At 43.4% G+C, this 23,114-nt stretch overlaps 1 protein-coding gene across 50 annotated transcripts in view; it reads right to left on the bottom strand.

Annotated features, from left to right (window-relative positions):
• Positions 1–23,114, bottom strand: part of WNK2 (WNK lysine deficient protein kinase 2) — a 135,259-nt gene that overhangs the window by 23,131 nt on the left and 89,014 nt on the right. For 32 of the 50 annotated variants that reach the window (XR_013532098.1, XR_013532080.1, XR_013532081.1 and 29 more), the window contains exons 20-23: positions 4,600–5,432; positions 4,174–4,243; positions 1,856–1,944; positions 1,073–1,761 (exon numbers count right to left, since the gene is read on the bottom strand). Coding sequence is in view for 47 of the 50 variants with exons in the window: in XM_035298763.3 (XP_035154654.3) it covers positions 1,073–1,761; positions 1,856–1,944; positions 4,174–4,243; positions 4,600–5,432 (1,681 nt within the window). In the remaining 3 variants the exon portion in view is untranslated. The remainder of the gene's footprint in view (positions 1–1,072; positions 1,762–1,855; positions 1,945–4,173; positions 4,244–4,599; positions 5,433–23,114) is intronic. The other 18 variants (XM_035298774.3, XM_078364843.1, XM_078364851.1 and 15 more) reach the window with 1 other exon arrangement.

Genomic DNA, 23,114 nt, shown 5'->3' with positions numbered 1-23,114 from the left:
GTTCTGCACAAACACAGAGATACTCACTATATCCTCCCTCAATGCATGGCAATGACCACCCCACCGGGCTGGGCAGACACTCTCTTACCCTCTGTGTACATGGTGCGCAGAGAGGATGGACAGGAGAGAAAGGAGACGTGCGAGGCTCTTCCCGCACAAGCCTGTGATTTCCAACAGGACCCGACTTACAACGTGCCTTCAGGCACTGCTGAATTTGGTGTCAGCCCTCCCATCCTGAAGGACATCTCAGTAATCCCCCAGCCACAGCAGGACAGAGTAAGTATTTGCTGGATGAGGGAAAACGGCAAGGAGAAAGAGGAAGATGGGATGGGGAAGGCAGAGACAAAGAAAGAGACAGAAGAGAGTGGCAGAGACAGAGAGACTGGGGTGGGGAGTGAGACAGGGAGAGAAGTGAAAGGAGAGAGGAGGAGAGAGGAAGAAAGAGGGAAGAGAGAGAGGAAGAAAGATGAAAGGCAGACAGAGCGAGGAACACGTGGCTCAGGAATGCCCTGAGACCTACCCCCAAGGGCAGCAGGAGGAGGCATGGCCCCAGAGAAGCCAGAAGCCAGGAAGATAGCAGGGTGGTTTTTGGCCCAGCCTGGAGGACTGAGTGGGAGACTCGCTACTCAAAGCCACAGGGAGGTTGGGCCTGGTGGCTCACATCTGAAATCCCAGCACTTTGGGAGGCTGAGGCAGGTGGATCATTTGAGGTAGGAATTTGAGACCAGGCTGGCCAACATGGCAAAACCCCGTCTCGATTAAAAATACAAAAATTAGCCCGGCTAACTAGGTGGCAAGTGCGTGTAGTCTCAGCTACTCGGGAGGCTGATGCAGAGATTGCAGTGAGCAAAGATCACACGACTGCACTCCAGCCTGGGCGACAAAGCTAGACTCTCCTCTCTCACTCTCTTAAAAAAAAAAAAAGCCTTCATCACTGCCCTGTCACCCTGCTTAGCAGCTCTAAGTGGGCCCTGCTTGGCCAGGACTTCAGCCCTGGCACCAGGCTTCCCTCACAACAAGGAAGAGGTGCCGAAGCCTGGGTGGGGGGGTGCTTCCTGCCCGCAGGACCTACTTCTCCCGAAGATTCTGCAGCTCCTTCTTTATGTCAGCGTCCTCCAGCTCTGAGTCGTTGTCACTGCTGATGTAGGATGACTGCGAGTGGAAGGAGGTCACGCTGATGGTGGGGACCTTCACACCCGCCCTGCTGGGCATCTCAGGGCCGATCGAGCCAGCCCGAGAAGGCCTCTGCAGGAAGGCAGTGGCCTTCTTCACGAAGTCGCCAGCCATGCTGCCACTCCCAGGCAGGGATGCCTGTTTCTGCACCGGGGGCCTTGCCTGAGGGCACTCATCCCCAGAGTCGCTGGACACGGGCTCGCCCATGCCGACCTCGATGGAGGAGGCTGTCTGTGCCCGGCGCACTGCCAGCTTCACGTCAGGGCTGGAGGGGGCCTCGTCGAGGTAGACGTCGGGTGGGGCAGAGTACCTCAGGCTGTGGGGGGAGGCCAGGGTCCACTCGTCCTGAGTGCTGACCACCGAGAAACGGCCCACAGTCTTGGCTGGTGAGCTGCCATCCTGCTGCTCTGGATGTTTCTGAGGGGACCCTGAAGCTCGAGCGCCGAGTATCTGGGGGTGGCTGGCCTGGCCACCCGGTGTGCAAATGCTCATGGCACTCTGTGGGGGCTCTGCTGAACTTTCTCCAGTGACTCCACCGTCCCTGTCTGTGGGCTCCACGCTTGCAGGTCTCACAAAAGCAGGTACATCCTTGGGAAACAAACAGAGATGAAGAGGTTTCACGTGAACATTAGCACAGAGTAAACCCCGCCAACCAGCCAGGGGGTCGTCAAGTCGCCCTTACCTGGATGGCACTGGGCACCACACGGGAGTCTGAGACCAACTGCCCTCCATTTCTGTCGTAGCCCAGCATGCTCCTGGGAGAAGATTCTGCTGTGGGAACATTGGAAAGGTTACTGGGGCTGAAAAAGAAGAGGCAGAGATGGCTCACCGCTGACCCAAAGCAGCCCAATGTGATCCCACGGGAGCACCACCAGCAAGGCAGGACAATGGGAGTAGGCACTGGGAGGAGCCAGCTGTGCGTGCTCAGAGCAGTTTTGGAAACTGAAAACACATCATGATGTCTCGGCCCCATGGCATTCCATGACAGATGCCCAACAAACCCGGGCATGGAAAGAGGCATCAGCCCCGGGAACCCTTGTGCAGCCAGGCCCTCTGTGCACCTGAAGGCCGGGTACCCGCTGGGAAGCCAGGCCCTCTGTGCACCTGAATATTTGCTGTCTCACCCCACTGTCTGATATGAGAGGGTCTCACTGCGCAGATCAATGGGGCCAGATTCCCACCGTGTCTCAAAAACTTTCGCCCACTGCACCTGCAGCTGTTTCAGTGCTCTGTCTACGTAGCTCTTTCTCAACAGTGTTCCCAGGGTTGCCATGAAGAGCCAACCAGAGGTCAAGCAAGTTGATGTGGGGGCCTTGCCTGAGCCGAGACCCTCACATGGCAAAAGAAACTCATGGGCAGGCTGGGGCATAAGCCTGACCTATATGCCATGGGGATGGTAGCAGCGGTGGACGGAGCCTCTGGGGAAGCTGGGGCTGCCTGAACACGTACACATCTCCTTTGCACACCCCGGAAACTCACAAGGGAACAATACCAAATCAGATTCCCAAGGAGACGCAGTCCAGTCCCAGTCACGTGTCCCCAATCTGTGGCAACATTTGACTCCCTCCTCACATCCCATGCCTATCTCCAGGGATAGGAGGTTCACTGTCAAATGCACTCTCTCTATTTCTAAATGGCTCCGACTGCCAGGAAAGGTCATTTTTGCCAAACTAGAGTTTGTCCCCTTGGAGCTTTCCCCATGAGTTCTGCACTCTGGAAAGAGTAAGCTGTATCATTTGCAAGTTACTGAAGCTCAGTTTGCTCATCTGCCAAAGGCATCCATGGGACACATCTCACGGCACGAGGTCAGAATCCATGGGGCGCCACAGGCACCCCACCATGGCCGGGGCTGGCACTCCAACAAGACGTCTCGCTTCCTCCCTTTTACAAAGACACTCTACTGGTCCATCCCTCATCTTCCTCGGGTTAAACATCACCATTTCTTTGCATGCACAGCTTTCGACCCCAGTGCCAGATGCTCCTACCCCTCTTAAAATCTGGTGTCTAGAAATAAACGTGGCCTGGGACTTCGAGTTCCCGCCTGTGGCTGATGTGCGCTGAGGTTTCTGTTCAGAGGCTCAGGGGAATTCTGATTCATATTGTGCCCATCCCGTAAGAAACCCTGAGCTGAGAAGGAACCTCAGACCTCACAAGATCAATTTAGCTCCCTTAGAAGGGAGAGTGAGACATGCAGATAATGAAATGAGAAGCAAAGCAAAGGTGTTTCCACAGTGACGTGGCGGCGGCCAGGAGCCACAAGGGAAAGAAAGCCCAAGCCAGGTCTTCAGGGATTGCCCTGGCCTCTGGCACTCCCAGTAGTCAGAGCGTCCCCACGCCACACTGCCCTGCTTTAGCTGAAGTAAGCCTGAGTTTCTGTGGGCATCTTATAACCTTGCTGAAGAAGAGCAGGCACTAGGATGGGCCCAGCAGAACGTGCACAAACCCTCAGCCACTGGAGAGTCTGGGAGCTGTGACATAGTCTCTGCAACACCCCAGACCCACCACTGGGCCTTATCCATTTCCAGAGAGGACTTCCTCTCCCTGGAGTGTGAGCATGTCGTTCCTTCCAGAACTCAGTAGGCTTAATTAAGTCAGGGGTGTCCAATCTTTTGGTTTCCCTGGGCCACATGGGAAGACGAAGAATTGTCTTGGGCCACACATGAAATACACTAACTATAACTGATGAGCTTCAAAAGAAATCAAAAAAAGAAAAATCTCCTAAGAAGCTTACCAATTTGTGTTGGGCCCATTCAAAGCCATCCTGGGCCACATGCTGCTCATGGGCCACACATTGGACATGCTTGAATTAAGTCATGATGGGCTCCTGTTGTGTCTGGGCTCTACCCTAGATGCTAAAGGACCCTTACAGATAAAAGAATCTTTAAGAAATGCTTTTATCACTTAAAAGATAAAAGATGAGGGTGCAGATGCAGAAAGTTCTGGGGCAAGAAAGCCGGGAAGCCCTTGCGAATGGAGGGTTGAGCAGCGAGCTGTTGTTACCTGTCATTGATGAGGACCTGCCCTGCTCCATCATGGCCACTCGAGTAGGGGCCAGTTCTGACTTTTCCACCTGGAGAAAGAAACACAAAAAGAGAACAGCCATGAGACTCGCGCATCAACATCTCAGCAGTTTTATCTGCAAATCCACTCCCCTTGTCTCAAGCTGCCCCTGGGCTGCCCCAGCCCCTCTGTGTGCATGGATGGGGCTGTGTCAACTGATGTTGCACAAGCACAACCTCAAACAGGGGCCACTTGTTGCAAAATGTGCATGGGTGAGTCAGACACATGTGGGTGGGTCACCAAGAGAGGGACGGGCCCTGAGTGCGGGCGGCTCTGCATAGCTGGGATGCCTGCCACCCCCGAGTCCAGGCCCGGGCCCTGGCCCCTGACCCAGGGCAGTGTTTCTGGGACAAGGCAGCTACTCACCAAGGGCTGGGCTGGCTGGGCAGGCCCTGTGACCACCTCATTAGGCGCTGAGGGCAGGGCCAGGTCCCCCCCGCAGACCTCCGAGCGGGGCTGGTCCCCTCTCAGGGGCTCCAGGGTGAAGTCTCTGTCGCCCACCTCCACAGGGGTCCCAGCTGAGGCTGAGGAGGTGGGCACATGCTCCTGGTAGAGCAGAGTCCGCAGCTTCTCATCCAGGCTCTTGATGGTGCTGTCCACAAAGCCCACCCTGGGGGGCGGCCCTTCCCCATCTGATTCCAGGGCCGAGGGTGGCTGTGGGGGGATGGTGGGCCCCAGGGGTGGGCTTGGGAGCTGGGTGGTAGCCAGACTGATGGCCCCCACTGTGGCAGGAAGTAGAGGAGCGGGCTGACCCAAGGAGGGCTGTGGGGCCCCACTGTGGGGGCTGGGCTCAGGTACAGGAGCTGGCGGGGGCTCCCCTGGGGCACTGGCCTCCCTGGTTGAGGTGGCCTCTGGAGCTGGAGCACAAGGTCCTAGGCTCACCACGAGGGGCTGCACAGCAAGTGGGGCCTCGTGAGTCTCCGCTAGTGGCTGGGAGGTCCCGAGCTCACTGGTGGGCCCCTGAGGGGTCCCTGCACCCCCTGCCTGGATGGCAGTTCCTGACGCTGGCTCTGGCATGGTGCTGGTGGCTGGAGCTGCTCCATCTTGGGGTAGAGCAGTCATAGGAGGAGAGGAGGGGGCCAAAGGGGCTGGCCCCCCCCCAGGAGGGTTGCTGGGGCCCGCCTGGCTCAGAAGCTGCTGACCGGCTAGAAAGCCAGGTTGTTCCTTCGAGGACAGCTGGTCTTTATAGGGTGCTGGATCTAGAAGAAATGGGGAAAATGCCTTTGCACCAGGCTACACTGGTCCTATCTACCTGTCTCTTCCCTGATAGAAAGATGCCTTACACGGCCTGGCCATGTCCCCAGTGTGCTGGTTTTCTCTTTCCTGACACACCACAGTCCTGCCTGCCTGCAGCTCAGCTCAGCCCAGCCCTGGCTGCTGCTTCCTGTAATGCCTCCCACAAGTCTCCGAGCCACCAGCTTCACACCTCTAGGTTCCCCGCGTCCCCTGCAGCTGAAACAGCACCATCCTTCCTTCTGTGTCTTCTGTAGCAGGTACCATCAGCTGTGGCTGTTACCTGTCTGTCCATACCCTCACCCTTACAGACAGCTCCAGAAAGATACGGCTTTTGCCTATCTTGCACTGGACAAAAGTTTTCCAATGAAATTTAAAAATTAAAGAGTTTAAGTAGTGAGCTGTACACATTTCCATGCCCGGGAATGAGCAGGAGCCTGGAACCTTCAGACCCCCCCGCCATCTTTGGTAGGGTCAGAAGCGCAACCAGGGCTGGACAGTGACCCTGCGGGAGGAATCCAGAATCCCAGTGGCGTAACCAAGTCTCACAGTGCCTTGTGCAGGAGCTCATAGAGCCTCTACTGGGCTCACAGGGACCGTGGGCATCTGAGAAGTGACAGGACAGTGCTTCTCAAACTTACTTGGCCTTGGAGCCCAGTTTTCTTTACTTGAAAATGCAACCCAGCCCCCACACCACCAGCAGCCTTTTTTTTCTTTTTGGAGATAGGGTCTGGCTCTGTCACACAGGCTGGAGTGCAGTGGTACAGTCTCAGCTCACTGCGACCTCAGCCTCCCACCACAGCCTCCCTAGTAGCTGGGACCACAGCTGGATAATTTTTGTATTTGTTGTATGAGATTGGGTTTCACCCTGTTGCCCAAGCTGGTCTCGAACTCCAAGGCTCAACAATCCGCTGCCCTTGGCTTCCCAAAGTGTTGGGATTACAGGTGTGAGCCACCACGCCTGGCCCCCTTTGTCTTTTTAGAAAACACAAAGAAAATGCACACAAAAAACTGTTTAAAAAGTAAAAGGTGAGAATGGGGATACTACTAGGACCCTCAAGTCCTCCCCTGTGACCCCAGACTCCCTTGGCCCCCACCCTCTGTCCGGCCTGACAAAGGTAAACTAATTTGACAAGCATTTCCTCCATTGTTCTTCTTTACGGCCTTACCGTTTGCCTCTCTGAACACCGTGGTTCCGTTTTGCATGTTCTCTCAATGGAATGGTACTCTATTCTGTGGTGCCTGGCCTCTCTCACCCGTTTGTGACATGGGTCCTTGTTGTTGTGTTTACACAACTGCACCATGATGCACACATCCATTCTGCTGGTGCTTGCTGGGCTGTGGCTGAGTGGGACCACAGCTGACACTGAGCCACAGTGTGTGTAGGCCCCGTCCCTCCAGGCACATGCCAGCGGGGAGCTGCTGGTCGCTGATCCCCTTTATCCTTATGTAGGGGTGCTAAGCTCTTTCCCCAAGCAGGAGCCGATGCCCCCACCATGAGCAGCCTCTGAGAATCCCAGGGCAGTGTGATGGTGTCTTACTGTGGTTTGTTATTGTTTTTAATGGTGGAAAAAACATTTAAGACGAGATCCGCTATCTTAACACATTTTTAAAAGCAAGGTTCTCTATTGTTTACTACAGGCACCATGATGGGGGGCAAAGCTCTAGAGCTTACTCAGCTTATACAACTGAAACTATATGCCCATTCAACGCTAAGTCTGTTCCCTCTCCCTCCAGCCGCTGGCAACCTCCATTCTGCCCTTTGCTTCTATGACTTTGACTGTTTTAGATACAGTTATCAGAGGAATGAATCGTCATCTTTCTGTGCCTGGCTTATTTCTTACCGTATAATGTTCTGCAGGTTCATCCATGTCATCGCAAATGTAGTTTCCTTGTTTCTGTGGTTAAATAGTACCCCACTGTGCATATATATCACTTATGCATTCATCTGTCAACAGACACTTAGGTTGTTTCCGTTATCTTGGCTTTTGGGAGTAATGCCACAATGAACGCAGGAGAGCAGATGCTTCTTCCAAACTTTCTTTTCAATTCTTTTGAATATATACTCAGCAGTGGTACTGCCAGATCATATGGTCGTTCTATTTTAATGTTTTGAGGAACCTCCACACTGTTTTCCATAATGGCTGTACTAATTTACACTCGTACCAGGCTGCACAAGGGTCCCCTCTCCGCAGACCCTGGCCAATACTTGCTGTCTTTTTTTTTGAGAACAGCCATCTCAACAGGTGTGGTTTTGATTTGCATTTCCCTAATAAAACCTAATTCAATCGAGTACCTTCTCCTGTGTTCACTGGCCATCTGGGTATCTTCTTTTAGGACACACCTGTTCAAGTCTCTTGCCTGCTTTTCTACAGAGTTGTCATTCTTTTCTTTAATTTGTGGTTCTTCATGGATGCTAGGTAGAGAATTGTTTGGGTGTTATCTGTACTGCAGACATCTCTCGCTATATGACTTGCCTATGTGCTCAATTAGTGGTGTCTTTTGATGAACAATAGTTCTTGATTTTAATACAGTCAAATGTAACCAATCTTTAGCCAGTCTTTACTTTACATATTTTGTTGAAGTTTAACATGTCTCTTCCACCTGAGGGCCATAATGCTGCCTCTTATTACTTCTAGGTACTTTATCATTTTCCCTTTCACATTTATATCCCCAAGCCACTTGTTACTGAGTTTTGTGTATGGTATGAGGTTACAATCAAGGATCATTTCCCTGTGTGGACAGCCTACTGTCCCAACTCCTTTTGTTGAGAAGACGATCCTGTCTCCACTGTTCGGCAATCAGACCTTTCTTGTTAACCACGTGTCCAAAGATGTGGGCCTGCTTCTGAGCTGTCTTGACCCCATTGCTCAACTTCTCTATCCTTGTTCTAGGACCAGGTTGTCTCTGTGACTCCAGGTTTACATGAACCACAACATCCGGGAGGATGATATCCTTCCCCTAGAGCCTGCCTTGGTTTTTACTGGTCTTTGCATTTCTATAAAGATTATATAATCAGCTTGTTGATAATCACTTAAAAATTGTTAGAAACTATGGATCTATTTGGGAAGAAGTGCTTATAATATTGAATCTTCCAGTCCATGAATATGTTATATATCTTCCTACTCACTTTTTTAAAAATTTCTCTCAATGTTTTATAGTTTTTGATATACAGATCTTACATATTTTTTGTTAGATTCACACACTGATGTTTGGAATTTTTGTGTTAATATAAATTGATTTTTTCAATATTCCTTATTTTCTGATTGTTGCTGCTATACAGAAAGATAACTGCAGTCTCTATCTACTTACTTCATTAACTTACTAGTTCTAATTTACCTGTAAATTTAAACATCTATGTATATAATCATGTTATCAGCAAACAGTGATGTTATATTTCTTCCTTTCCAATCCTTATCACTTTTCAAAACAGTAGCTGTTTCAATACTATTAGATATTGAGGCAAAACCACAAAATTATAGTGCTACCAAAAGGCCACAATAATTTCTACTTCAAAATAGAAAAAGGTTTAGCAAATGTATTCCTTGGAAATAACTGCAATTTAGCCCAATAATTTTATAGGTAGAGCTTTTGAGTCAAAGAAGAGTTATCTTGCTTTGTCTAATTTTTTAACAAGAAATAGTAACTTTAAAAGAAATGCTACTTTTTATGTAACATTATAAGAAATTATATTGATTAGAATAATTATTCAGCTTTGAGCCAAGTGGAATGCATTAAGTATTTATTTCCATTTACAGAATGGCTAATATTGGTGTAGATAATAGAAAAACACCAACCTCAAGTTGGTATCAACTCAAATAAGCAAATATTTTCTTTGGAAGACCTTGGTTAGAAATAAATAGCATTTTCTTCAAATGAAAAATAAAGTGATTGTGACACCACCATGACACTTCCTTATATATATTTACAAAAAGTGGTCAGGGCATTGGCTCTTAAATTGGGCTGCAGGTTGGGTCCTACCCCCAGAGATCCAGATTTAGCTTCAAGAGGCCAGGCCCAGGTTTCTTCAATCCTACTGCTTTCCCTTCTTTTTCTTTCTCCCTTTTTACCTCTCCCCCTTCCCTGCCCACCTCCCCTCACCTCCCCTCATGGACAATATCTAGGACATAGGATACTGAATAGAAGTGGTGATAATGGGCATCCTTATCTTGTTCCCCATCTCAAAGAGAAAGATTTTTACAACCTTACATCTCAGTTTGTTGTTTTCACTTTTTGCATTTAATTACTGATCTATTTGGGTTAAAACATTTCACCATTAAGAGTATTTGTTGTTGGCAGGGCACTCACGCCTGTAATCCTAGCACTTATGTGAGGCCGAGGTGGGTGGGTCACCCGAGGTCAAGAGTCCAAGACCAGCCTGGCCAATATGGTGAAACCCCATCTTTAAAAAAAAAAAAAAAAAAAAAGAGTATTTGTTGTTGTTGTTTTGGTAAAAATATAATTTCTATTTTTGGCGAATACATTATTTAGTCAAATTGAGTTAAACCAACCTTGCATTTTGAAATCATTGAAACATAGTAACTTGTCGTACATATTCGTTTCATGTATCACTAGATTTAATTTGCTAAACTTAGTAACTTGTCATACATATTCTTTTCATGTATCACTAGATTTAATTTGCTAATATTTTGTTTAGTATTATTGCAAGTGTTGATGGGAGAAGGAGAGACTGACCTGTTCTCTTCCTATTTTATAACATTCTCAGTCAGATTTTGGTGTCAAGAGTTATGCTAGTTTGATAAAACAAGTTTCCTTGTTCTCTGGATAAGTTGGGTTTGATCAGAATTATTTCTTACTTAAGCATCTGTGGTAAAGCCATCAAGCAGAAAGTTTTCCTTATAGGAAGGTTTTCTTCGCCTTATACATGCCTCTGTGTGGTGACACTTACTCAGAGGGAGGCCAAGGGGTCCAAACGTACGTGCCTGGTTTCTTTCTCACTGCCTTTTCTTCAACTGTGATTTCTCTTTCCCTAACATTTGAGTGAATCCACCTTTCCCACGATTGTGGACATTTCTCTGTTTTTAACTATGCAGCATCCATTTGCTCCCTTGTTGGGTAGTGGCACTCCAAATTTCCTCTTGGGAACAATTGTCCCCTACTTTAACTCCAGGGCTGTGCCTGCAATTTGGGCGTGATTTGGGCACGATGTGCATTCCAACAAGAGAGAGAGATATATGTGTTCTGCATAATGGGAGTCAGGGCCAAGTGTATGAAACCTTTTGAAAAGGGTCTCTATTTTCTGCATGCACTTGAACCTGAAAGACTATACACACTGATCTGGTCCAGCAATCTTGCCACCATGAAGGGTACGCATGAGGCAGCTTCTAATGACTGATTCGACTTTTTAATGTTTATAGCGCTTTTCAGATTTTCTATTTCTTCTTCAGTAAGTTGGGTTAAGTTGTAGTTCTCTAAGACATTATCCAAAGAAATTTTCAAATTCCTTTTTGTCTTAACATTTGTACGATTGTAGCAGTGTTTCTCCCCTTTTCATCCCTAACACTGATTACTTATATCTTCTCTCTCTCTCTCCTCTAGTCAGTCTCATCACAGGGGGCTTACTGATGCTACGAGCCATTGTAAAGAACCATTGCTAAGCTCTATTGATAGTCTATTGTATATCTGTTTACTATTTCATTAATTTATGTTCTCATCTATTTTACTTTCTCCTTTGAGTTCCATTTTCTCTTTTGCTGACTTTTTGCAAATACTTTTAAATACCCTGAATTTAAGTATATACTTTGTAAAGTATAAACTTTGTAAATACTTTGGTTACTATCAGACATTTCTCCTAATATATTCATTTAAAGGCTTCAAAGTTTCTGTTCAATATGGTGTTAGCTGTATCTCACAAATTTTGATATGTTTTCATTAGCATAATGTTCCTATCATTCAGAATGTTTTATTAGTTTGCATTGTAATTCCTTCTTTACCTCATGAGATATTTATACGTGCATTGTTGAACTGTCAAATGTGGGTATTTTCTAGCTGTCTTCTTGCTACTGAGTTCTGGTTTACTTCCAACTTTAAACAAAAGCATGCATCAAGTGATTCTGATTCTTTGAAACTTGTTGATATTTGTGTTTTGGGTCTGCGTAAGATTAAATTTAATATTCTTTGTGCGTGACAAAACAGTGCATTCTTCAGCTGCTGAGTACGTTATCCTTATTTTACTTTAGTTTCTTTAGAGCTACCTATTAAGCTTGCTGATTCTCTCCCTGGTAGTGTACAAACCACGCTCTGATGTCTTAATTTTATCTAATGTATTTTTCAGTTGTACAACTTTCATTTAGCTCTTATCTAATGTCCTATATATAGAAGATGCTAATTCTGTGGTTGAAATTTTCTCTATCCCTACTGATTGTCTCCCTATTCCAAAAGTTGAAATCTCCCATGATGATTGTAAATTGCTCCATTTGTTTTAGTTGTGTTTTTACTTTATGTATTTTGAGGCTTTATTACTAAATGTATGCAAACATTAAATTATTGTATCTTCCTGGCCAGCTGAGTCTTTCACCATTACGTTTCTGCCTCAAAATCAGTATTGATACAAAAATACAGACATTAGCTTTCTCTAGGTTAGTATTTGTGTCTCTTTTTTCATTTATTTTATCTTTGATCTTTTTACAATCTTACGTCTCAGTTTGTTTTTTTTTCACTTGTGACAATCTTAGAGACTTAGTCCATTTGCATACGGATCTACTTGTGTTAAAACTAGTATTTTACTAAAGATTACTATGTGTTCTTCATGTCCAGTGTTGGTGTTTCTTTCCTTCCTTGTCATATTTTAAAAAATTCCTTCCCCACCTGCCCTTCCACAAGTATGGAGTTCATCTGCTATTCTACAAGTCTCACAGGGGTTACTCTACAGAGTACCATTTGCATTCTTGATTTGTCTCTCTGCCCAGGCAACACGGAATCCTGGAGCCCTTTAAGTGCATTTCCTACCCCCTGATAAATATGCCCCATTTTCATGCATTTTAACATGCCAAACATTTTAAACCTCAAGACATTATTTCTTCATCCAGTCAAAATTCACTCAGATCTACCCATATATTTATAATTCCATCAGTATTTGTTCCTACCTACATTCTGTCCTTTCATCTGGGGTCATTGTTCTTCTGCCTAAAAATATTCCCTTTAGGATTTCTTTAATTGAGATGTGAAGGTGATAACTACTTTTCTCTTAATTTCATCTTCATTGAAGTCAGATCCTTTCACCAGGATCTGACGCTGGGTTTATTTTCTTCAGCACTGCGAGGACAGCACTATTCCTTGTCCACTGGCATATTTTGTCTGTACTGAGACAAGAGCTTCCAAACTTTTAAAGGACTTGTTTTTTCTTCAGCATCCTTTAAATTTTCCCACGTGCCTTTGGTTTTCAGCATTTCACGACATATGTAAGTAAAGATTTCTTTTTCAACTTTCAGAGTTTGGAAGTTTCTTGAATTAGTGGCTCTATGCCTTCCAGTTCTCTGCATTCTCTTCAAACTTGTTTTTGCCACATGCTGTTGCTTTCTGGGACTACAATTACATGATGTGTTTCACTATCTGACCATAATCTCTGTATTTCTTAGCACCTCTCTTCTATTTTCTACTGTTTTCTTTATCCTTATTTCACTTTAGTTTCTTTTGAGCTACCTATTAAGTTTGCTTATTCTCTCTCTGGCAGTGTACAAACCATCCTCTGACATCTTAATTTTAACTAATGTATTTTTCAGTTCTACAGCTTTCATTTAGCTCTTTTTCTGGCATAGTTTCTAATGTTTTGACAAAAATTTCAACCTAGTCATACATTTCTTTTAACATAGTAGGCAAACATAGTTCTCAGTCTGATAACTCCACCACTGGGACCCTCTGCTGGCATGCTCTGTTACTGCTGTTTGGATCTAAATAGCTTTCTTTAGGTATAATTGTTGCAGTTAGTCGCACATATCTAGGTTTTGACATAGGTATATAAGTAAAATCAACACAATCAATGATGACTATGTCATCAATACTCCTGGATGTTTCCTGGTGAACCTTGTGTCTGTTCTTCCCTCTCCTTTCCTGCCATGTCTTTCCCTCCATCTACCGAGTTGCTTTCAGCCACCACAGATTAAGTGTGCATTTTCTAGAATTTTATATATATGCAGTCACATAGCAAGCATTCTTCCTTGTGTCTTTTCATTCAGCATAATCATTCTGAGACTCACCCATGCTGCAGTGAGTATCAATGATTCCTTTTCATTGCAGAGTAGCATTATAGTGTAGGGATAAACCACAAAGCGTTTCACAAAGGCACGTGAATAAATTCAAAGAATGTTAGAGAAAAAACAGGTTCTTTAAAGGTTTGGAAGCTTCTGCCACAGTACAGACAACATACGCCAGTAGACAAGGAATAGTGCTGTCCTCACAGTGCTGAAAATAAGTGCCAGCCTCAAATCCTGGGGAGAGGATCTGACTTCAGTGAAGAAAAAAGTACCACATAAGCATTCATCAGCTGCACATTTCAACTGAAGAAACGTGAAGGACAGACACCTGAAACATTTCCAGGTCTCTGCTATTAAAATAACACTGCTATGAACATTCCTTTGCAAGTCTTTGCCTAGGCATCTGTTTTAACTGATTTTGGTTAAATACACAGAAGTGAAATGGCTAGGTAACAAGGTATCTGCACATGTACTTTTTAAAGAAATTACCAAACTGTTTTCCAAAGTGGTGGTACCATTTCATACAGTGCATAAGAGTTCCAGTTCCTCCATGGCCTCATCAATACATGATCTGTTAAAGTTTAGTTATTTTAAAGGTGTACATGGTGTCTCACTGTGGTATTAATTTGCATTTCTCAACTGAATAACCATCTTTTCACACACTCCTTTGGCATCCACATATCTTTGGTGAAGCATCTGTACCAATATTCTCATTAGATAGTTTATTTTGTTACTACTGTCTAATTCCTGATATTATCTGGATACAAGACCTGTATCACGTATGCACTTGGAAAATATTGTCTCCCAGTGTCTGGCCTATATGTTCATTCCTTTTGTGTCTGTCAAAGAGTAGACAGTTTAAATTTTGATGAATTCAGTTTACCAATTCTTGGTAAACTGATCATGCTTTGACATTGCATCTCAGAAATCTCTGCCAACCCAAGGTTATACAAATTTTCTCCTAGGGTTTCTACTATAAGTTTCACAGTTTCCAGTGTTACATTTAGGTCTACATTCTATTTTGAGTGGATTTTTGTATATAGTATGCAGTATCAATAAAAACTCTTTTGTGTGTGTGTGTGTGTAAGGATGATCAACTGTTCCAAGAAAAAGACTGTTCTCTCTTCCCTGAAAGTCATTTAAATGTTTATCAAAAACCAAGCATCAGCCAGGCACAGTGGCTCATGCCTGTAATGTCAGCACTTTGGGAGGCCAAAGCAGGTGGATCATTTGAGGTCAGGAGTTCAAGACCATCCTGCCCAACATGGTGAGACCCTGTCTCTACTAAAAATACAAAAATTAGCCAGGTGTGGTGGCATATGCCTGTAATCCCAGCTACTTGGGAGGTTGAGGTAAGAAGAATTGCTTGAACCTGGGAGGCGGAAGTTGCAGTGAGTTGAGATCACGCCACTGCACTCAGCCTGGGTGACAGAGGAAGACTTTGTCTCAAAAAAAATAAATAAATAAAACAAAACAAAACAAAAAACCCAAGCATCTCTAGGTTGTGTGGGTTGATTTCCAGACTATTTTATTTTTTTGACCTATTTGTCTGTCTTTACACCAATACCACACTGACTTGATTACCATAGTTGTATAATAATCATTGAAATCTGGTGCTGTTAGTTCTCTGATTTAATTCTGTTTCCAAATTTCCATGTCTTTTGTGTTTTCATGTGAAATTCAGAGCTGGCTTCTCAGTTTCTAAAAAGACTGCTGGTCTTCTGACTACAGCTCATGGCTCTGTAGGTCAATTTAGGGAGAATTGGCACTGTAACAATACTGCGTCTTCTGACCCATGAACAGAGCACTTGTTTGGATCTTCTTTAATTTCCATGAGCATTGTTCTGCAGTTTTCATTCTACAGATGCTGCACATGTTCTGTCAGGTTTAACCGTAAGTAACCCACATAAAAATCATTTTTTAGGGTTTCAATCTTTGATTGTTGTTAGCACACAGAAACACAATAGCTTTTCGTATGTTGATATGTTGATCATGTATCTTACCACTCAGCTCACTTTTTAATTCTAGTCGTGTTGGAGATTCCATTTGTTTTTCTACACAAATATGTTTTCTGTAAATAAAGATGTTTTAGTTCTTTTCAATCTGGATGAGTTTTATGCCCTTTTCTTATGAACTGCCCAGAAGCTCCAGTAAAATGATGAACAGAGGTGGAAAAACAGACATCCTCGCCTAGTTCCCAATCTCTGAGGGATGCTTTTTGGTTGTTCACCATTAAGTATGAATTTGCCTGTAGGATTTTGCATATTCCCCTCAACCGACTGAGGAAGTTCCTCTCGATTACATGTCTTCTGAGGATGTTTACAATTATTGGGTTTTGTCAAGCAGTTTTTCTGCATTTACTGAGACAACCATATAAATTGTTTTTTCTTTGTTTTCCAGTTGATCAATATGGTGAGTTACACTTCTATAGCTTTTTGAACTACAGTTACTGTCTTAATGTGCTTGTCTACCAATCCTAATGCCTGTATCAGTTATGGCTTTGTTTAGAATGCAAGGTTTTTCTTATGTTATCCTGTCTCATAATTTAGATCGGATGCCAGATAATGTGAAATTTACCATATTGGGTGCTGGATGAATTTGTATTATTATAACATTCTCGAAGTGTGTTGTGGGGTGCAGTTAAGTTACTTTGAAACAATTTGATCTCAGATCCTGCTCTTAAGATCTGACAGGTGAGATAAGAGGAACACTTAGTCTAGGGCTAATTATTCTCCAGGACTGAGGCAAGCCCCTTTTTTGTATTGTACCCAAGGCCCCTTGAATTATAAGGCTTTCCAGCTGGCTGGCAGGAACAGACATTCCCAAGCCTGTGTGAGTTCCTGGTACCACTCCCTCCCTCCCTCCCTCTCATCCTTCGTGGTGGGTCATTCCTTGGCCTGGGTGAGTTTCCTCACACACAGAGTGTGCTAAATCATCCGGGGGAATCACCCGTTATCTTCACACTTTTCTGTCCACAGCTCTTTCCTCTCCAGAACTCCACCTTGGAAATTCTTGACATTTGGGTGTCCCCACACTCTCAGCTTGGTCTTCTCACCCCACGGTCTCCCAAGCTCTGCCTGGGCTCTTCCTTCCCTGCTCTGAAATGAGTCTTTTTCAAGGCAGTGGGCTGAGATAACTGTAGTGACTTTTTTTTTTTTTTTTTCAGTCTTGCAGGGTCCTTCACTGACTGATGTTCAAAGCCTTGAAAAAAACATTGTTTTATAAATTTTGAATGCCTTTGAAGTTGCTTCCTGAAGGAAAACAAATGCAGAGCCTATTATTCCATCTTGGCCTAAAGCAGAAGTATGAAGGTCCTTCTTATTATTGGTGGTTTCTGCTGCTTTTATTTTATGCTATCTCATTTCTGTCTCATTATCTGCCTGGCCATCTTTTTCAACATATGTAAATAAGAGAACTTTAAAACTTACCATACAGTAAAATGAACTTTTCCTTTAGGGGTAGAGTTCTATGAGTTTTGGCACACATGTATCCATTTAGTTACCACCACAATCAGGATAAAAAACAATTTCATCACCCAAAACATGTTGCATGTTCCTGATATAGAACACTCTCCTAACCTCTGGCAAGCACTGATCCTGTTCTTTATCATTATGGTTTAGCTCTTTAAGAATGCCACTATAAATGGAACTACACGGTATGAAGCCTGCTGAGATTGGCTTCTTTCACTCAGTTTAAGGCCTCTGAGGTTCACCCATGTTGATCCATTTACCGATGATATATTTCTTTTTCAAAGTACCATAGTTTTCATCTATTCACTCACTGCAGGAAAATAGGGTTGTTTCCAGTTAAGGCAATTAGGTAATTACGAGTAAAACTATAATTGTTCATTCATAGGTGTTTAAGTGAATATAAGTTTTCATTTCTCTAGGGTAAAAACTGAGTAAAACTGCTATGACATAAAGTATGTCTTTTATAATAAACTGCTGGCTAGGCGCAGTGGCTCATGCCACTTTGGCAATCCCGGCACTTTAGGAGGCCAAGGCAGGCAAATCGCAAGGTCAGGAGATCAACACTATCCTGGCCAATGTGGTGAAACCCCGTCTCTACTAAAATACAAAAAAGAAATTAGCCAGGCGTGGTGGTACATGCCTATAGTCCTAGCTACTTGGGAAGCTGAGGCAGGGGAATCGCTGGAACCTGGGAGGAGGTTGCAGTGAGCCAGGATGGTGCCACTGCACTCTAGCCTGTCAAAAGAGAGAGTCCATCTCAAAATAATAATAATAAAAAACACATCCCCACCAGGAATGCATGTGTTCCAGCTGTTCCAGAGCCACACCCAGATTTGGTGCAGTCTAGTCATTTTAACAGGTATGCAGTGATGCCTCCATGTGGCTGGTTTAATTTGCATTTCCCCAATAGTCAATGATATTGAACACCTCCTCATGTACTTAATTGCCATCCTTATACGTTTTTTTTTTTTTTTTTTTGAGACGGAGTTTCGCTCGTTACCCAGGCTGGAGTGCAATGGCGCAATCTCGGCTCACCGCAACCTCTGCCTCACCGCAACCTCCGCCTCCTGGGTTCAAGCAATTCTCCCGCCTCAGCCTCCCGAGTAGCTGGGATTACAGGCACGCGCCACCATGCCCAGCTAATTTTTTGTATTTTTAGTAGAGACGGGGTTTCACCATGTTGACCAGGATGGTCTCGATCTCTTGACCTCGTGATCCACCCGCCTCGGCCTCCCAAAGTGCTGGGATTATAGGCTTGAGCCACCGCGCCTGGCCCCTTATACGCTTTTTAGTGAAGTGTCTGGTCAAGTGAGCTGCTCATTTCTTATGCTCATTTTACTGTTGAGTTTTCAGAATTCTTTATATATTCCTAGCACAGACACTACATTGGATATGTGATATGCCATTATTTGCTACCAGTCTGTAGCTTGCCTTTTCATTCTCTTAACAGTAGTTTATACAGAGCAAAAGATTTTAATTTTGACACTGCCTGATTTATCATTTTTTCTTTTTGAGATAAGAGTTTTACTCCTGTTGCCTAGGCTGGAGTGCAATGGCGCAATCTCGGCTCAACACAACCTCGGCTCACCACAACCTCCACCACCTGGGTTCAAGTGATTCTCCTGCCTCAGCCTCCCAAGTAGCTGGGACTATAGGTGCACACCACCACACCCAGCTAATTTTTGTATTTGAGTAGAGACGAGGTTTCACCATGTTGGCCAGGATGGTCTCAATCTCTTGACCTTGTGATCCACCCACCTCAGCCCCGCAAAGTGCTGGGATTACAGTTGTAAGCCACTGCACCCGGCTTGATTCTCCATTTTCAAAACAATTTTAGCCATTTCTATTTCCTTTGTACTTCCATATAAATTTTAGAATGTCGATATCTACAAAAAGTGATCTGCTTTAATTTCTGTTACTGCAATACATCTATAGATCCACTTGGGGAGAGCTGACGTTTTTACTATGTTGAGTCTTCCAATCCATGAACACAGTATGTTTATTTAGTTAGGTAACCTTTGATTCATCAGTACTTTCTAGTTTTCATCATACCAATTCTGTATGTTTTGTTAAATTTGTATTTATATATATCCTTTTGGAGGGAACTACTATAAATGGTATTGCTTTCAAATTTTGGGTTTTCAATTGTTCACTGCCAGTATATAAAAATATTGGGGTATTTTTGTATGATGACCACGTATCCTATGGTCTTGCTAAACTCATTTATTGGTTCTAGGAGTTATTGCTGTAGAATCCATTGTCATCATCTACATATGAAATCATGTTATCTGCAAAATAAGATAGTTTATTTCTTCTTTTTTAATCCATATGCCTTTCATTTGTTTCTTGCTTGTCTTTAAGTCTGGCTAAGACAGTTCAATGTTGAATACGATGGGGAGAAAACATATTCTTGCTTTGTTTATATTAGGGAGAACACATTTGTCTAAATATGCTATAAACAGTGGGATTTTATGTTGTGTGTGTGTGTGTGTGTGTGTGTGTGTAAGTTAATCAGATTGAGGAAGCACCCTTATTTTCTTACCTTAAAAAAAAGAAAAAAAAGAGAGACAAGGATTTTGCTGTGTTGCCCAGGCTGAAAAGTAGTGGCCATTCACAGGTACAACCTTAGCACACTGTAGCCTTGGACCTCCTAGCCTCAAGTGATCCTCTTTCCTCAGCCTCCCAAGTAGCTAGAACTATAGGTGTGGGCAATTGTGCCTGGCTGGTTTGTTAAGGATTTTTGTCATGAACAGATGTTGTATTTGGTCAAATTATTCTGCTGTATCAACTGTTATGATCATGTATTTCCTCCTTCTTTAGACTATTACCATGGTAGAATGATTCTTCAATATTGCTCCCCCAGCATATACCCACTCTCTAATGGCATGCTGTCCTTCTAATATTTTGCTGAATTTGAACTTGCTAAAATTTTGAGAACACTTTCCGTCTATGTTCATGAAACTTACTGGTCTATCATTCTCTTTTTTGGTACTGTCTTTGGCTGGCCCTAAAAAAACAGGGCAGTGTTGGCCTTGTAAAATGACTTGGAAAGTGTTCTTTGCTCTTCTATTTTCTGAAAGAGATTTTGTGGAAGAGGTATTGGTGTTGTATTTCTTTTAAATGTCTAGCAGAGTCCACCAGTGAAACTATCTTGGCCTGGAGAATTCTTTTTGAGGAGATTTTTAACTACAAATTCATTATTAAAAGAATGAATTTAAAAATAGGTTTAGGACTATGCAGATCATTCTACTGACTTTTAGCTGTTTGTGGCTTTTGAGGAATTAGTCTCTTTCACCTAAATTATTCAATTTCTGTCTGTAGGCTTGTTCAGACTATTGCAGTATTATCCTTTACCTACAGTAATATAACTCTTTAATTCCTGTTATTGATACTTTACGTGTTTTCTTTAGTATTGGTATTTTGTTTTTTCCTTACAGTCTTGCTAGAGGTTTATCATTTTGTCAACTTTAAAAAAAATAAGTTCATTATTTCATTGGTTTTGTTCTATTATTTTTGTTTTAGATATCATAGCTTTCTGCTCTTGTCTTTATTTTCTTCATTATGCTTGCTTCAGACTTATTTTGCTATAGGTTTTCCTTGTTTCTCAAGGTAGAAGGTTGTTTTTCATCTAAGGATTTTAGTGCTATAAATTTCCCTCTAAGTACTGCCTTAACTACATCCCACAAATTTATTATATTTTTGTTCTTGTTCATTTCAAATTGTTTTCTAATTTTCCTTCCAATTTTTTCTCTTACCTGTAAATTATTTAGAAGTGTTATTTAACTTTCAATTATTCTGTATCGGAGAACATACTTGACATAAATTCAATACTTTTAAATTTGTTAAGTTTTGTTTTTTTGTTTTATAACTCAGGATATATGAATTGTTCTATACGTACCTGAAAAAACGTATTCTGTTTTTTCAGGTACGTATAGAAAAAAGTCTGTTTGAGGGGAGTGTTCTACCAATGTCAGTTAGGTCAAGTTCGTTAATAGTGTTTTCAGATCTTCTATATTCTTGATAATTTTCTGTCTACTAGTTCTATTTACTATTGAGACTGCTGGAGTCTCCAACTATAGTTGTGGATTTGTCTGTTTCTGTTTTCAGATCCATTAGTTTTGAAGCTCTGCTTTTACGTATATACACATTTAGGGCTGTTACATCCTTTGATGAATTTACCCTTTATAAATATGCAGTGTCAGCCAGGCGCAGTGGCTCATGCCTGTAATCCCAGCACTTTGGGAGGCCGAGGCAGGTGGATCACGAGGTCAAAAGATCAAGATCATCCTAGCCAACATGGTGAAACCCCATCTCTATTAAAATTACAAAATTAGCTGGGTATGGTGGCACGTGCCTGTAGTCCCAGCTACTTTGAAGGCTGAGGCTAGAGAATCACCTGAACCTGGATGAGGGAGGTTGCAGTGAGCCAAGATCATGCCACTATACTACAGCCTGGCAACAGAGTGAGACTCTGTCTCAAAAAAATAAACATAAAATAAATAAATAAATACGTAATGTCTCTTTTTAACCTTGGTAATTTCTTTGCTCTGAAGTCTGTTTTGTCAGAAATTAAAACAGGCAATCCAGCATTCTTTTTTTTAATTGCATTTTAGGTTTTGGGGTACATGTGCAGAACATGCAAGATAGTTGCATAGGTACAAACGTGGCAATGTGATTTGCTGTCTTCCTCCCCTTCACCCACATCTGGCATTTCTTGCCATGCTATCCCTCCCCAGCTCCCCACCCCCACTGTCCCTCCCCTATTCCCCCCAATAGACCCCAGTGTGTAGTGCTCCCCTCCCTGTGTCCATGTGTTCCCATTCTTCATCACCCGCCTATGAGTGAGAACATGCAGTATTTCATTTTCTGTTCTTGTGTCTGTTTGCTGAGAATGATGTTCGCCAGATTCATCCATGTCCCTACAACGGACATGAACTCATCGTTTTTGATTGCTGCATAATATTCCATGGTGTACATGTGCCACATTTTTCCAGTCCAGTCTATCATCGATGGGCATTTGGGTTGGTTCCAGGTCTTTGCTATTGTAAACAGTGCTGCAATGAACATTCGTGTGCATGTGTCCTTATAGTAGAACGATTTATAGTCCTTTGGATATATACCCAGTAATGGGATTGCTGGGTCCAGCATTCTTTTGATTTGTGTTTACATGGTCTGTATTTACCATTCTTTTTCTTTTGATCTTTCAGTATCGGTATTCCTGTATTCGAAGCTACTAATAGCATATACTTAGCTCAAGTTGTTAGGTTTTTAAATTTAACCCATTCTCATAATCACTTTTTTTTAATAGATGTGTTAAGACTGTTACCTTGAGGTTATCAGTATGTTTAGATTAAGATCTACCATTTCATTGTTTGTTTTCTGTCTATTTTTTTCTCTCAGTTTTTTAATTAAAAAATATTTTACTTCTCTTCTTGTTTCCTCTTCTGATTTATTTGAATTATTATTATTATTTTTTTGAGACGGAGTTTCACTCATGTTAACCAGGCTGGAGTGCAATGGCACGATCTTGGCTCACCGCAACCTCCACCTCCTGGGTTCAGGTAATTCTCCTGCCTCAGCCTCCCGAGTAGCTGGGATTACAGGCACATGCCACTACGCCCCGCTAATTTTTTGTATTTTTAGTAGAGAAGGGGTTTCACCATGTTGACCAAGATGGTCTCGATCTCTTGACCTTGTGATCCACCTGCCTCGGCCTCCCAAAGTGCTGGGATTACAGGCTTGAGCCACCGCGACCAGCCCGAATTTTTTAGTTTATCTAATCTATTATGATTTTGCCTATACATATCTTTTTGTACAATTCTTTCAGTGGTTGTTGCTCTAGGAATTACAAAATACATACTTAACTTTTCACAGTCTACTTAAAACTAGTAGTTTACCTTCCATTTGTCACACTGGTGTCACACTGCGTGTGGTGGCTCATGCCTGTAATCTCAGCACTTTGGGA

Source organism: Callithrix jacchus, chromosome 1 (genome assembly GCF_049354715.1).
Source record: "Callithrix jacchus isolate 240 chromosome 1, calJac240_pri, whole genome shotgun sequence".
NCBI lineage: Eukaryota > Metazoa > Chordata > Mammalia > Primates > Cebidae > Callithrix > Callithrix jacchus.
This window is presented reverse-complemented; position numbering and strand designations above follow the sequence as displayed.